General features: G+C 44.6%; 1 protein-coding gene across 1 annotated transcript in view; it reads right to left on the reverse strand.

Annotated features, from left to right (window-relative positions):
• htr4 (5-hydroxytryptamine receptor 4) overlaps nucleotides 1-17,288 on the reverse strand; it is a 214,032-nt gene that overhangs the window by 141,092 nt on the left and 55,652 nt on the right. Inside the window, exons 4-5 of the mRNA XM_078549685.1 lie at nucleotides 15,338-15,484; nucleotides 1,713-1,913 (exon numbers count right to left, since the gene is read on the reverse strand). Of these exons, the coding sequence (XP_078405811.1) occupies nucleotides 1,713-1,913; nucleotides 15,338-15,484 (348 nt within the window). The remainder of the gene's footprint in view (nucleotides 1-1,712; nucleotides 1,914-15,337; nucleotides 15,485-17,288) is intronic.

Genomic DNA, 17,288 nt, shown 5'->3' on the forward strand with positions numbered 1-17,288 from the left:
ATTATTTTTGCTCCAATAGAAATGGAAAGTGTTGGAAATGTTCAGCATATCTGGCAGCATCTGTGCTGAGAGAAACAGATGTCAGTGACTCTTCATCAGAGCTAGTGCAGATTGTGGACCTGAAGCATTGACTCTGTTTCCCTCTCCACTGATGCTGCTTGGCCAGCTGAGTATTTCTAGCATTTTCAGTTTATATTTCAGATTTCCAGCATCTGCAGTACTTTGCTCTCCTATTATATGCTCCATGCTGGGCATTTGTAAGTGTGGTTAGCTTCAATTTAAAATGAGAAATTATTTATCACTCTATGCAAAGTGTAATTTTTCTATTAACAAAGACCACTAGTGTGGATAGAAATAGCACATTTTTCAAGATGAATTGGTTGGTGCTAACTTACTGGAAGGTTTTCCATTTTTAAAATTGGAAGTGAAACAGAGTCATGTGTCATTAGAATGGATCAATGTTAGTTCAAGATATTCTCTTTTGTACTTAGGATTGTTGTTTGTGCTGCTTGAGGTTTGAGTCTTCTGGGTGTTACTGTCCTGATATTGTGTAGGAGCAGGTTTAAAGAAGCAGAGCTGGTTGCATAATATGAATGATCAAGTTGCGTGGAATTGTCTGAAAAAGTTGTGGTTGTAAAGTGTATCATACTGAAACTTAACTTTCGATGAGCTTTCTAAATAGAGATGTAAAGTACAAAAGCTAAGAAGTTTTGCTAAACCTATACAAAACAGTTTGAGCCCACATTGACTATGGTTCCCAGTTCTGGGCACCTGTAGGGTGTGAGGGGGAGGGTCAAAGGGGGGGTGGGTGGGGTGAGATAAGGGGCCCAGAAACATGATTTCTCTCCCTGGCCCTGCCTGTGTCTTCTACCACCAACAAGGGCAAAGGCAACATGATAAGAGAATGTGGGGTGAGTATCAACTCCAGGTTCCCCTTCAAGTCACACACCACCCTTGAATGTATATTTGCATCCCTCATTGTCATTAGGTTAAAATCCTGGAATTCTCTACTTAAAACCCTCATGAGGCACAATCTGCACAATGACGGCAGTTTTTCAAGGGCAAGGCCCACCGCCATCTTCTCAGGGCTAAAAGGAATGGGCGATAAGTCTGGCTTTGCCACACTTGTCCACATCACGAGAACAAAAATAAAAACAAGTGCCTGAAAAAGACATTAATTTATTTACGGCAACTCATGGAATTGTAGAATTGTACACAGAAGAAGGTAATTCAGCTCTCTGTGTCAGTTTTGGTTCTTTGAAAGAGCTATCTCCTGCTTTTTCTCCACAGCCCTGCAATTTTCTCTTATATCAAATATATATCTAATTCCTTTTGAAAGGTACTATTGAACCTGCTTCCACAACTTCTTGAGGTAGTGCATTCCACATCATAATAGCAACTGGACATCTTATTGAATTTTTTAAAAAAGCAAAAGAATGATGGTAAATGAGGATACTGTAATTTTTGATTATTTCTTTGTTTTTTGAGGCATAAAGCTGTTTCTTATCAATACATTCATGAAATTTGTGACAGTCCATAGTCACCAAATGTAAGGAACACCATTTTTTGCTACAATGCTTCGAAAATGACAAGGTTATTCCTCTAGTAATATTTAGCTCCATCAAAAAGAGTTTGCTGTATATATACTTATCATGTCACCCTATGCTATTTTAAATAGGACACAGCATAGAAAAGCACATAATTTTACCTACCTATCTAAAGAAATGCAACAGAGATGAAGAATAGATGCTGTAGTAAGCAGTACATCTAACGAAGTTCGGACGAGACAAAATCTATCCCCATATATCCAGTTTTGCTGTATGAGTTCAATAGCTCCGAAAGGCATTACCATGACTGAAACAAGCAGATCAGCAAATGCCAAGGAGACAATAAAGTAATTGGTCTTGATTTTCCTATAATAAATCAGAACAATTAAAAAAACTTATTAAAAAAAACTGTAGGAGAAAATTGTAAAACTAGGTCCCAAATGAAGAAACTGTATTTTTTTGAATTTTCATATAAACCTAAATGTTATGGTGGCACAGTCATACAATCTCTCAATATATAATAATATTAAATCTACCCCATGATGTATTTATAATGGAATGCCATGGTATCACAGGGCAGTGCTAGACCAAGGGCGGGTGTCGTACCAGCAGAACAGGAAGGGAGCGGGACTTCCGCTTGGAGACTGGCCACATGCAAACATAAGGCAGCCAATCTATGCACAATCGAGGGGCCGAGCCAACTGCACGGTGCAGGCAGGCAGGAAGTTGCCAAACCCATTGTTACCTCGCGATGGTCGATGGGCTGGGCACCATATGTAAACAGTATCCAGATTGGCATCCATTCCTTGCAAGCCAGCAGCATCATTCTGCCGGCCTGAGAGGAGGATCTTGAACTTGAACTGCTATTACTCCCACCCCATCTGCCACACTTGGATCCCTAGAGCTTCAAGCCATCACCCTGCACCCTCTCTCAGTCATCTCTGACCTTCTCTCCATCACCCCAGCTCTGCATTCTGTGACCCTTGAGCCACCCACCATTACCCTTGATCAGCTGACTGCTAACCTAGAGCTAGTCCCTGCCACCATCAAGCTGCACCCCAGCACCCTGGACCTGCCCCTATCACATTAAACTCTCCCAGCCTCATCACTGACCTGTCTTCAATCACTCTTGATCTCCCCTCTGTCATGCGTGAGCTGCCTTTGGCAGAGATTGACCTTCCCTCTGTCGTCCTGTCCCCCCACAGCCCTTCTTAGGGCTGCCACAACCTGACCTCCCTCCCTCAGACTGCCATGCCCTGACCTCCCTAGACAGCGGCCACCCCAGCGCAAGACAACAGCTCAGTTTCCTCTCCCCTGGTCCAACAAAGTTTCCCATGCAAGAAAAGCAGCTCCTACTCACTCCAAATCCACCAGGAAGACGACCTTGCCTGTGACATGCCACCTTTAACCAGCTGTGAATCTGAAGGCACATGTTTCTCGTTTGCTGCCAAATTAATCGCGATAGCACAATTCAATCTGGCGACCAAGTGCTTAATGAATATGCATAACATTTTAATGCATTAAAAATAGTTTCCCACTGCTTGCCGTCAAGAACCACAGCCTGCTTTTAATCTGCCACCAACTTGCTTTCCAACTTTCATCCCACTGTTGGGAAGCTAAAATTTCACCTCCAGTACAATTAAGTGATCCCCCTGCTTCAGTGCCTGCTCCCGGGGAACTTCACTAGATTGCGCCCAAAATATCTGTACTCAGGCTGCTCCTACCTAATAGTCTTCCCAATTTTCATTCCTTTAGTCACTCTTCTTCTGGGAGAAATCAGGAGCTAAACCTTCTCAATCCTTAAAATAAGTTCTGCATTATTCTATTAACTTGATCACCCTTTTCATTAACCAAAAATGCACCTTCTTATCAGTGTGGCTGACAGTGTTACGGGAAAGAGTGTTTCCAAAAAAAAAATAATGTGATTTCTCCATCAGGTGACTCATAAGGCTCCTCAGCAGCTTACAGATGACTCACTTTTCTTTATAACATAAGGGAAACAGTTGAACACTATCACATCAGATTTTTAATGGAGGCTGGAGGAGCACAGTACATAAATCAATTTATTTATAAATTATTGCCCAAACCCATATTAATGATGTGTGAATCTTCAAGTTCAATTGTTGCCTGACAATGCCATTTGTCACTGAATAATAGTTTTATGATCACAAAGACATTTTAAATAAAGTTTAAATATACTTTCAGATTGTTCCGCATACTTAATACTAAACTACACATATATATTCCTCTGTTCAATGATATGTATGAAAAAAATAGATGTGAATGAAATGTGCAATGAATGTTAAATTGAATATTCATCTGTGTTTAGCATTACTATGGGACTCATATTCCTTCACAATTGATTAACATGCAATAATATTTTGTATTTAAATCAATTAAATTGCCCAATGAAATTCTTTTTGCAGCACATTTTCTCTCCCATTGTGGTATAGGCAATGTAATTTGCATAAACCTGCATTCTCACTTGCTGTATTGCTAAATTCTGGCCAGTAGATTTTTTTTAATCCCAAAGCTACTGCCTAACATTTCTGTGCTTTTCAATGACGATTTTTGCACATATTTCCAACACCTATGATTTCCTTCAGGCCAATTTATGCCCTTTGCTGTTATTCTATGATTTATATTCAAGTCTTACGTATGTACTTTTCTTCAAATTGTGCAATTTCTTCTGCCAGGATCCTGCTCATGCATTCATTTACATAAGGGGGAGTTTTCCATGCCCACTGGTGGCGGGCGTGATAGGTGGCGCGAGCAGACAATATGCCGTGATCGTTTTCGCAACGGCAGGAAGGTAGGTCACGATTGTCCGCTCAGCCCACCAATGGCAGGCCATGTTTCCTGCCATTGGTCGTCGAGAACATTATTGTAATACACCAGCATATCATTATCAGGCCACACCGCCAGGCTCTTGCACCCTCGCTGGATCGTCAGTCCACGTCAGCGGGAAAGCACGGCGACATGTTTCACTACAGCACAGAAACGACGTGCACTTTGGGTGAACTTTAGGTCAGTGCACAGCAACGTTCTGCAGAGCTGGCCAGGGTCACCTGTTGCTTTGCAGGCTTCAGGGGTACAGGGGGGGTCAGGGTTAAGCTCCGCCCTGCCCGACTGGTGGCAGGGGGAGGGATCAGGATGCAGGTGCAGCCCTGCCTGAGGCGTCTTCTGAGGGTGAGGGGAGCAGTGGGCAAGTGCAGCCTTGCTATTGAGGCGACTGGTGGCAGAGGGGGTGGTGGGCAAGGGCGCCTTGTTGTTGAGTATAGAGGATGAGGTATGGGCATGAGGGAAGTGTCCGCACATTCAGGGAAGCCTGTAGAAAGTGACCATTCCTCAGCAATTGAGACAGTTCAGGCACTCTCTTTCATCCTGCAAGAGAAGTACATCAGGAACATGGAGCTTGGTGACCTAGCTGTATGCCTGGTGGTCTACAGAGCGCGAAAAAGACGGTAGAGAGTGACTGAGGCTCCTGGCTGTGCAGAGGCAGGAACAGCAACCTCAGGAAGAAGGGGCGGCTGGGGCTCCCGCACACACTGCCCAAGAGCCACAGCAAGTTGTTGCTGTTTGGCGCCTAGCTAGACCCAGGGTCTATAGACACCGCCTTTCATTCCTGCAGGTGTCCAAGAACCAGTATTGCCGAAGACTGCGTGTGTCTAGGGAACTGGTCAGTCACATCTGCCAGTTACTGCAGGATTTGGCGCCAAGGGGACAGGGAGGGCATCCACTGCCAGTGGCCGTGAAAGTGACCACAGTGCTCAATTTCTATGCCAGTTGCTCCTTTCAGGGCTCCACAGGTGACCTCTGTGGGATCACTCAAGCCTCCGCCCACAAATGCATCCATGAGGTCACGGATGCCATCTTCATGAGGGCACACAACTTTGCCCAGCACCAGGACAGCCAGGCATTTTGCCCAGGACCAGGACAGCCAGGATGTAAGATCGATTGTATTTGCCCAGATCTCAGGTTTCCCACAGGTGCAGAGTATGATTAACTGCAGTCATGACGCTCAGGTCTCCACACAGTGGATTACATCAACCACAAGGGCTTCCATTCGCTGAATGTGCAGCTGGTGTGTGACCACCAGAAATGGATCCTACAGGTCTGCACACAGGTTTCCAGGGACTGTGCACGATGCCTACATCCTCAGTCAGTCACAGATCCCTGGAGTCTTTCAGGGTCCACAGAGGCTGCAGGGTTGGCTCCTCAGGGATGAGGGCTACCCGCAGAGGCCATGGCTGATGACACCTGTGCAGTGGCCTCAGACTGCAGCAAAGCGGTGCTATAATGAGGCTCATGTGGCAGGTCACAACTTGGTGGGGCAGACCATCTGAAGGTGTGGTTCCGCTGCCTGGACCAGTCTGGTGGGGCCCTGCAATACAGTCCACAGAAGGTGTCACGCATCATCATCATCTGCTGCATCCTTTACAACCTGGCGCTCCAACGGGGCGAGGACCTGGCTGAGGAGGAGATGAAGGAGCTGCATGTCTCCTGCGATGAGAAGGACACTGATGGGGATGAGGGTGAGGAGGTCCTCGGAGGCGACGATGATGGGGATGAGGCCCTCACGCTGGCCAGACAAGGCAGGCGCACTCAGGAGGCTCTCATAGCTGCTAGATTTGTGGAGGATGATGACGACATGCAATGAGGACACCCCATAAATCTTCACATAGCCTCTGAGAATGTCTGACTCTTGACTGTTCGAGGGCAGCTCGCTTGAGCTCTGTGATCAGGGTCATATCATAGAGATGCTGCCATGAAACTTTAGAAGCACCTGATGCTTTGTCCGCCTTCATCACCTGAGCCCTTCAGGAGCTGGACCACAGCATCAGTGGTCACAGATGCTAAAGAGATGGGGGCCTCCATAAAGGTGCTGAGAGCACACCGAGAGTATGAGAGAACTCTGTGACGCCTGGCCACTACATTCTGGCAGCAATGACCAACACTGCCAAGGTGCAGGCATCAGTAATGCCTTCAGGGAGTGTGAGGCTGGACCATCACTTTGGTCTGAAAGCTGCACAGAGCACAGGGAAGAGGTCCTCGACTGAGACGCCTGCCTTTTATCTTGTGCAGAAAGGTTTCACATCTGAGTGACAAGAACACTGCTCATCAGAACAAGGAGCCATAGGCAGGGAGACATTCTTGGGAGCTCACTGACAATAGTAAACAGTATGTACAAGTGATTAACACACATGTCCAGGCTATGCAACTAATTCTCCTTAATTGTCCTAACCCTGCCGCTAAGTCTTGGTGCTCCCCTGGAGGTGGAGGCAGCCTGCTGACTGTGATGCCCTGTCTGTGATGACTTTGACGGGCACCGCTTGGAGGGCTGAGACTTGGAGGACCCCGGGCTGCTTTCAGGGCCTTGCTGTGTGGCAGTGGCGCCCTCCTCAGCCTGTGGAGGTAGAGCTGCTGAGGTCACAGGAAGAGGGAGTCTGGACACACTCAGAATCACCTGGATGGATGGGCCCGGAGTGTGCACTTGTGGATCCTCCTCCCTATGGGTGCCCAGGAGCCCCAAGCTGACTCCTTGAGGAGCAGGAGTAGCTGGAGTGAGATCGAGCTGCCCGGCACCTCTCTCGCATACCCACTGTTGGAGGCCAACTTTGGCATCAGCGATGGAGTTGAGCTCACGCGGCAGGGCAGGAGCGAAGTCCTGGACCAAGGTCTTCATGGCGGCTGCCATCTTTCCAGTGTTGACCTCGGTGCATTGCAATGTCGGCACTATCACTCTAGACTGAAGGTGGATGGACTCCTCCATCGTGCCTTGCAATCTGAGGAGTGCAGCGGACATCCCTTCCTGATGTTCCCGAGCTTGCCTTTGCAGCTCCAGCAACTGTGATATGACTGAGTCCAGAGGCTCATCATCTGACTTGGACGCAGCAACATTCTGGCCTCCAGCAGTTCTCTGAATGCCGGGGACCTTGGAAGTCCCTACCGCCACCTGCTGCGAAATCAGGCAGTACAATCTGCTCACCAGATTGTGATCCTGGGGCTACTCTAAAGCTAGGTCCCACCGAGGTGTGTGTCCCTGCGCTGGTGGAGGGTGTGGGTGGGCGCTGTGATGGAACTTCAGGGAAGCTGCCTCCAGATTCCTCTTCAGAGCTTTCTTTGGGGCTTGATCAGAGGCCCTCGGTCATGGACTCTGTCGGCTGTTTGGCAGATGTGCCTGCGAAAGCAAGGAAAGATAATTTGTGCATGGCAGTGGCCTGTGAAAGAGGACACATCACTCACGGCATGGTTGTCTGATGGATGTTGCACTGCTGGATCCTCACTTGGTAGAGCAGTGCTGACCTCACCATCAGCACAGGACCGGTCCAGATCGTGGCCAGCCAGCTGGATGGCTGTTTTCAAAGCCCATGAGGACATTGATTTCGGGCATTCCACCACCAGTCTGTGACTTTTCTCTCTTGCTGTATGCCAGCTTGCCCTGCATGGATAGAGATGGAGAAAGTGTAAGCAGGATGCCTGCCAGACCAGGCAATAAATATACCTGGCCTGTGTGGGTGTTGAGTGGTCTCATGGATGAGATGAGGGCAATGACTGTGAGTATGTGAGCATGAATGGTGAAGCCTCTTGAACTGGCAGTGAGTGAGGGCCCTGTGGATGTGTGCTGGGTTTGTGAGTGTGTGAGTTGAGTGATGAGATGAGTGACTTACCTTGGTGGAACAGAGGAGATCATTCATCCTCTTGCGGCACTAGGTGGCTGTCCTCTTTTGCAGGGCGTTGGCACTGACCACCGCTGCCCCCGCCTCCCAAGCAGGTTAGTGCAGTTGCTTCCCATCCTGCAGCCAGAGCGGTGGTAGAGGACATCCCGGCGGGCCTCCACGGCATCCAAAAGTCACTCAAGGGACGCAACACTGGACCTGGGGGCTGCAGTCTTCTTCAGTTTCAGGGCCATGTCTTCCGTGCAGCAGCAGTGAACTGGAAGCGCTGAGATGTGTGCTTGCAGCTGGGCTTTAAACATGGCGCCCGGCCCGATAGAGCGGCAGATACGAGAGCCCGCCCACCATGGAAACGGCGTGTTTCCCGGGTGTGCATAAATAATGAGGTGGGTTCTGGACGATATGACATGAAAACCTGTCTTCACGGCCAGCGGGTAAAACATCACCCGCTACCGCACTTAGTGCAAATTTGGGAAAATTCCACCCATATTGACATACCATTGTTTCTTTTGCATACTTGGGGCCCATTTTCCCTCATCAGGAACATATATATCTCTTTGTTATGGGGGTTAGATATACATTCATAAGACTTTCTCTCCTTTTATTTTGCTGCTCGACACAAATTCTGCATGTTGCAACATTTATTTTAATTAAATGGCTCATTAGCTACTTGAGATATGTTGAAGAATTTCAAATGTCTTAATTGACTGATTTTCTTTATCATTGCTTGCAACATTCATTCTCTGAAACATTAATTTTCAAAATGAAGAAGTCTTTCTTTGTTAACAGATTATTAATTATAAAGAAAAACTGATAAACTGATACTCCCTCATCTTTGTTTTTCAAACAGAGCCCTATGTTACATATGGTAAACCTCTGGATTTCAAAACTCCAAGATCAGACTAAAAATGAATACAAGGATTTGAGTAATTATGAATGAACCACTAAAGTGTAAAGGGTTCCAAGTGCAATAGTTCAGATGTGGACTGATGCTAATATGCTATGCAATGAAAAATCACTTGGGTGTCAGACTGCATAATTGGAACATTAATATGGTATTAGATACTCTTTCACTTATTGATCAGTCCCATAGTTTTAATGAAATATGTACACTTTTTTTTTCAAAATTGGAACATAAAGAGTTTACAAGAGAATATATTAGATAAAAAGCAGGACTATGATACTGCTATCCAGTAAGAAACTCAGAACATTACCTTGCAGCGAGACTCAGCATTGAAATACCCGCAATGGTGTGAAGTTGCAGAACTTACGTGATAAATACCTACTAAACTCACCACTAAAAGTTAGGGATTGTCCATTTTAGTATAAGTTAATTTACAACAGGATGGTAAATCTTAATTGCCGACAAACCTCTCTGGCATTGAAAATTAATTTTTCATGTGTGAAATCTCATTGTTTCTGATTTTAATTATTGCTAAGTTTAAGTTTTACTTTTTCATTCTGTCTCTCTCTCTGTTAACCCCATTTTCCCCTTTCTTTGTTTAGCAGTCTGTATGTGATTTGGCATTAAATGATCTACTCTAACTTCCACTTGCTGCCTCAGCTTTTTGCAGCTCAGTGATGATTTCTTAATCTGATTGGTTATGGGGACACATAGGGCGGAATTTTATGACCCCTTCCACCGCTGGATTTTCCAGCCCCGCCGAAGTCAATTGGCTTTTGAACAGCTTACTGCATTTTACAGCCCCACCCCCACTCCAATGAGGCCATAAAATTCCACCCATAATGGCTTGTCCTGTTCACACATGTCTTAGAATCACTGCACCAAGATGGTTTTCGAATCACTGCATGTTCCAGTGGAAATCTCCATAGATAGTCTTACGGGAAAGCACGAGTGTAATGAATGGCTAGTGTTGTTCATTTACTGCAGAAAGTTCCATTTGTAACCACTTAATTTTCATTCTGTGCTCAGTCTGTGGGCAGGGAAAGTGCATAGTGCACCATCAACTTCAAATGTGACCGGATGGGAGTTATTGCCTGCAGCAGAAACCTGGGAGTTTCCAAGGAGCAGTGAGGAGTCTGACAGATATTTGGGTCACATATGCATGAATGTTTGGAAAATATTAGAACTTAAAGACTTTATAAAGGATAGATACTCTCAATGGGAAGGAGTGGTAAACCTGAGGCCCTTGAGAGTGTGAGTCACATGAAGTTGAGACTTTAAAGCTGGCAGGTTTTTGAGTTTTGGGCAACTTTGCAGAACAAAAACAGTTATAAAGAGATATTGGGCGGAATTTTCCATACTCCACCATGGTGGGTTTAATGGCGGGTGGGCTGACAATGTGGTGGGAGCCGAAAAGGCGTTTTCCCGATGGCATAAAATGACGCACCCGACATAGCAGGTCGCCATTTGTCATGAAGGTATAATAATTTTTATAATATTTTTCTGGTTTATCGTAAAGTAAATTTATAGGGTAAATAGTTAGGTCAGTCTTTGTGTGCAATTTAATTACATTTTGTAGCCAAGCAGACTGCAAGTTGAAGTTATCAAAAGAAGTAAGGTGTAGAAGTGTCTTTAATATGCTAATGAGTAAACATGATTAGGGTCTTAGCATGTAAGGTGCAAAGGGAATTAACATTTTTAGATAAATGAAGGGGGGTTTGAATTTCAAAGAGGTTAATGAGAATAGTAGCAACATGAAAAGATTTATATTATAGGAAAGGTAAAAGTTCCAAAGACATATGGAAACAATGGAATTTACATATTATAAAGGGAGAAACATGTATACAGAAGAATGAGGCTATGTGTCAGGGGAAGGCATTGTAAGATCTAACAGAAGTGTCTGAGGCCTCCAGCATTTGTGCATATGCCTGCTGTCTACAGAAACCAAAGCTGGAGAAGGCCACTTTGAATCCCCATGTCCAAGTTATTGTGTTAATTTGATGGATCTGTTTAAAATCTTAAAAAATCTATTCTTGGACTGTTGCCTTAAAGAGGGTGTAACTGGGAGCCAGGTTAATTAGGGATTTTAGGAGTTGTTATAGTAGTAATTTAAAGCACTGTGTATGTGTTTGAAATCTTCTCTTTTGTTAATAAATATTTTAATTTTAGTTTTGTTTAAAAAAATCCCTAAAGTCTTGGTGGACTTATTAATACTGAATTCAGGGCACGCATCTTGAAATAAATACAAATTGTGGTAGTGCAATCGAGTTTCCCTCGTGGATTTGATCTGCCTGGCACATATCATCTGCCGCATCATAACCACATTCCTGTCAGAGGCTGGCATAAAACTGTTCTGTATCCATTCATGGCTTGCAGATGAAGGCCCAGCCAGAATCTTCCCCCCATCATCCACGCCAGCAGTGGGTTTTCATGCTGGTCCAGAACAGGTCTGGCCCAACATGGCATGCAAATGTTGGAAAGGAGGCCTGGGGCAAATCGTAGAGATCAGAAGGGAAGATGAAGACCGTCAGCAACTGGACCCTGGAACACCACGTGCAGCAGTGGGTGGGTAGAACATCTACGATATGGATCTTATAACTTCAGGACCTTCCAGCGGGTGGATCTTCTAACTTCAGGTCCGTTCAGCAGGTGGGTCTTCTCCTTCAATGGTAGGTGAGTTGATGTTCAGGCACCTTTTAAATATGGCGCCTGGATATGATGGCCATCCAGCTGTCACACCACACAAAATGTCAGAAAACCCCCGACTGCATATTTAATTAGGCCAGCATCGCACAAATTCTCACCGGCCTCCTTGGCAGGAAACTCTCCCCATTCCCACCCCTGCCACAGGACTTAGTCCTGGAATGGAAAATTCCACCCATTGTGATTTTGTTTATTTTCATTTATTACATATCATACTTGATGAATAATATTGAATTTTTTGATGAAGTAACAGAGAAGTTTGATCAAGGGAATGCAATGGGTGTTGTCTTAATGGGCTTTTAAGAAAGCCTTTGACAAAATACCACATAAAAGTCTGGTTAACAAATTTGAGTCCCATGGAATAGGAGGGTCAGTGTCAGCTTTGATTAAAAAAAATTGGCATAAAGACAGTCATGGCAAATGATGCTTTTCAGACTAGAGGAAGGTAGTCAGAAACACTCCCCAAGGGCCGATGCTGGAACCTCTGCTTTTTAGACACATATAAATGAATTGGATTTTTCAAATTTCAAATTTTGCTTATGATAATAAACTTGGAGGTGTAGCAAACAGTGAGGATAATACCAATCAACTGCAACAGGACATAGTCAGGCTAACAGAATGGGCAGACAAGTAGCAGGTGGAATTTAATACAGAGAAGTGTGAGATGATGCATTTTGGCAGAAGGAGCAGGGAGAAGTGATATAGACATAATGGCACAGTCCTAAACAGTATCCAGAGACAGAGGGACCTAAGGGTTCATGTGCAGAGATCTTTAAAGGTGGAAGGGCATATTGAGGGATCTTGGGCTTCATAATTAAAAGTATTGAATACAGAATCAAGGAAGTTATACTAAACCTTTATAAGCTCTGGTTAGGCCCCAACTAAAGTACTGCTTCCAGTTCTGGTCACGACGCTTTAGGAAGAATGTGAGGGTCCTTGAGAGGTGCAAAGGAGATTTACCAAAACAGTTCCAGGGATAAGGGACTTTAGCTACAAGGTTGGTTTGGAGAAGCTGGGATTGTTCTCCTTGAAGCAAATGAAACTGAGGGGAGATTGTTAGAGGTGTACTAGATAATGACAGGTTTAAACAAGATAGACATGAAAAGCTGTTCTCATTAGCTGATGGTACTTAAACAGAGAACGGTTGCAGAATTCTGAAATGCAGAGGGATCTAGTTGTTCTAGTGCATGAGTCACAAAAAGTTAGTACGCAGGTACTGCAAGTAATTAATGGAGTTAATTAGTTATTGTAGTAATTGAATGTAAAAGTAAGGGTATTATGCTTCAGTTATACAGGGCATTAGTGTGACCACATCTCAAATATTGTGTGCAGTTTTGGTCTCCTTATTTAAGGAAGGGTGTAAATGTGTCGGGAGGAGGTTCAGAGGAGGTTTACTAGATTGATACCTGGAATGAGTGGTTGTCTTATGAGGAAAGGTTAGACAGACTGGGCTTGTTTCCACTGGAGTTTAGAAGAGTGAAGGGTGACTTGATTGAAGTATATAAGATCCTGAACGGTATTGACGAGTTGGAAGTGGAAAGAACGTTTCCTCTTGTGGGTGAGTCTAGAATTACGGGGCACTGTCTTAAAGTTAGGGGTTGCCCTATTAGGACAGAGATGAGGAGAATTTTTTTCTCTCAGAGGGTTATACAACTTTGGAACTCCCTGCCTCAGAAGGCAGCGGAGATGGGGTCATTGAATATTTTTAAGGCAGAAGTAGATAGATTCTTGTTAGGCAAGGGAATCGAAGGTTATCGGGGTTAGATGGGAATGTGGAATTCAAAACACAAACAGATCAGCCATGATCTTAATGAATAACAAAGCAAGCTTGAGGGGCCGAATGGTCTACTTCTGCTCCTATTTCATATGTTTGTATGTTTGAATAGGGAACAAGGATTTAAGGCTTTGGGCAAGAAATGACTGAGGGATGTGAGGAAGAACTTTTATTACACAGTGAATAGTAATTACCTGGAAATTGTAGTCTACCAGGGTGGTGAAGCAGAGATGATCAATGATTCCAAAACAGGATTGGATGTGCACTTGAGTGGAATAAAGTTGCAGGGTTAATTTGGGGTTAGAATGGGCGAATGAGACTGACTGAATTGCTTTACAGAGAGCCAGCATGGACTTAATGGGCTGAAAGACTGCCTCAGGTGACGTTATGAATCTATTGGTGAAATTTAATGCCCTCTCCTGTGGTGAGTTTGGTGGTAGTGTGCATTTAGGTAGGCAGGAGGGTGGTAGGTAGACAGCCTTTCAGCCCTGCCATCAATTGAGGCCCCTTCCCCTGTGACCCCCACCCTCGATACCCATCCCACTGTCACCCACCTGTGGTCTTGGTCCCGCAGCAATCCTGGACATCAGGTGGCTGCATTACTGGCAATAGCAACTGCCTCCTCAGTGGCACTGGTGAGCAATGAAGAGCTGCCAGCAGCTGATTGGCCAGCAACTGTCAGGAGTTGGGACTTACACTCCCGGGGTCCTTGATCTTGGGGAAGGACAGCTGCTGCCCAGTTAAGTGCCTGATTTGCACTTAATTTAGCGGGCTTTCCGAAAAAAGGCTCGCGACCTGGCGGGCGGATGAGACCCCCCACTGCCTACATTATATTTTGTGCTATGACTCTATAATAAACCTGAAATTTCTAGGCTGGAGAGGATGTAAGAGACTGAGGGTTGACAGGGGTGGGGGTTTGGGGGATGTGGCGGTTGGATCTTGATTCCACCATATTTCAACAGGAAATTCCAGTCAGGGGATCAGGAGTGCTTCCACCTGTAGCTCCGTGTCAAAGGGCCCATTGCGGGAATTCCCAATCTTTCTTGGAAAATTCCATATTTTATGCCTTTAAAAAGTATCAGCCAAACTCATGCCAATTGAGATCCAGCCTAAGTACCATTGAGGACTTGCAAAGGCCTGAAGCCTTTTCTAACTTGAGTGGCTACAACATAAGAGTTCTAAAAAATGCCCTTTGGCCCATTTGTTCCTCCAGAGGACTCCACTTCCCCTTAGGAGGGCGAATTGACTTGGGGCAGATTGGCTGCCACAGATGAACTCTTGTGAGCTTCAGTTGTACAAAAGTTTCTGTTTCCTGAATTTGGTGTCCCCAGCCTTCAGAAGGGGAGGCGGGCAGAGGTTCCACTTTGCAACACTTTCACCTGCAGCAGGGTCCCAGCAATTCCCAGTCAAGTTTCTTGCAGAAACTATCTTTTCAATGGCTGAAATTGCCTATTGGGAAAAAATAGCTAATTCAAGGGTGTTTCCATATGGATATTTTCCATGGTCTATAGAGATTCCTTGCCCCTCTGATGCATAGCAGATGCACATAGTTTTTACGTACAGCTTGATGATTCTTCAACACACATTGGCATAACAATATTTACAGAAGTGTTTTAACAATCAATATGTCATATGGTCATTCAGTTACCCCAGAAAAGTGCAACAACCACCAAAATGGCCTCTATTGTCAGATTTCAGCTTAGACTCATTATTACACTATATAACCACTCACCGTAGCTGTCTGTCCTTGCATACAGCTACCATAACCAGTAAATTCCCCAAAATAGTCATTAGCATAATAGCTGAGAGAAATGTGATGAGAACTGTCTTCTGAACCATAGAGAAATCAGGAGCTTCGTGTGCCTCACCGTCACTTGTACTAAAAGCAAAACAGAAAGCAGATGTAATTGTCTTCAATTTATAAAGCTTTGATCAGAATATATCATGAAACATACAAAGAAATACACATTACAATATTTTTCAGAATACTACAGTGATTAGGTACCAAGTGATTGCAGAATGGAAGGGAAATTGACTGGCAACAGGTTTATTATTAAATGAATAGTGTTAACAATTACCTGAAACACAATTACCAATTGTATAAAATGGGCCAGTAACCTGACTCATAAAACATTTGAGTAGCTATTTCAGTCTAAGTGCAAAATTGGCTTGAAGCATGCACTAGGAGCACAGTTTCCAAAGGCTGGCTTTACAGGATGTAGTGGGATCAGCTCTTTTCCATGTTCCCAGTGCAAAGCAGTCCAGATGTGAAGAGCCGAGTGCTTCTATGGGCAGGATATTCAGTCAGGGGCTGCTCTTAAAGAGCTATTTCTGAAATTTAACGGCAAGCTACTTATGCTGGAAGAAACTGTCATTTTTTTTAAAAATTAAGAAGGACAGAAAATAAGCAACTGCAGCTGTTCATTTTGAAGACATTAGAAATGCTGCCTAATGACCTGCAGCAAAGGAGAGTTGCTATTCTTTGGACAGGGACATGCACCTCATTGTACAGCAGTCCATGCTGTATTTAAAAGCTCCTCCTTTGCTGGAATTTATGTGTGCTACAGGCCAGCATCTCTGTTTGAGGTTTTCATGTGCCAGAGAGAGCTATTCAAGTTAGGACATTTCCATCACAAACTTCAACATGGCTGCCACCTGTTATACCAATGTGCATGCACCCCACCCACCATGGTGTACATAGCCACAGTTTGAGCCATGTTTGGAGGAGATACTCTTTGCCACCGAGTAGCCAACCTGTCATCTGACTGCCTGGTTGAATAAAAGTAATATAGAGGAATTGGTACAGGATGAATGAATTATGGATGCTGTCAGGAGACTGTGCACTGACCAACATGATGCACACCATCTATGGTTGTAAAACAAGCTGCACATTCAAGAATTGGAATGCCCTTTCTATTCAGAAAAATGTTAGGATGGTGGTAGAGAGCACACGAGGAGATGTGATGAAGGCCATGGCAGTTGAATCCTGGGGGAGACTGCACTGCTTGCCGAGCTTAGTGCTCTCTTGTCCTGCTTTGCTCAGAAAGGTGATGTAGATGTTTTTCTTGGAGTAGGGAACCTCTGTGATGTCTTGGATTCAACACCCTCTTTCCGCTACACCCAGCTGCTCCTTCTCTCTTCTATCTTCTTGACTGCTTTTCCTCATCCTCCAGCCTTATAGGCAGACCAACCTGATCACTCATGAGTGCAGTGAAACAGTTTTGAAGACCCCCAAAAGCCATTCAGCACCAGTAAGTACTAATCAGAAATCAAAATTCAATTGCAGAAGGCAGAAAATTGGCCAGAAAACATGCAGGAGTTAACCAGCAGCCCAAAAGGACAAAGCAACAACATATCTGTTTGGAATGAATGAGCAACTTCCTTCTTTTGCTGCAGCATCCTTCTGTCTATGAGTGCCACAATTTGCTAATTGAGTTATCAATTGGTGAATCAGGTGCTAGGAAGCTCAATTTCCCAATTGAAATATTATATTGAGTATTTTCATACTTTCCAAGACAGCACAGAGCCTTGGATGCCTATGGTGAAGCTCAATTCAATATGCAACATGTGCTTGCTGCTCATCATATCAGACCCTTAGGCTCCTGTTTTACACCTTCGGTAGAATTTCTAGGATCAAATGCTTTTAACAAAATGTTATCATATACTTTATTCATTACTTTTAC

The sequence above is a fragment of the Cetorhinus maximus genome, chromosome 10 (genome assembly GCF_964194155.1).
Source record: "Cetorhinus maximus chromosome 10, sCetMax3.hap1.1, whole genome shotgun sequence".
Classification (NCBI taxonomy): domain Eukaryota; kingdom Metazoa; phylum Chordata; class Chondrichthyes; order Lamniformes; family Cetorhinidae; genus Cetorhinus; species Cetorhinus maximus.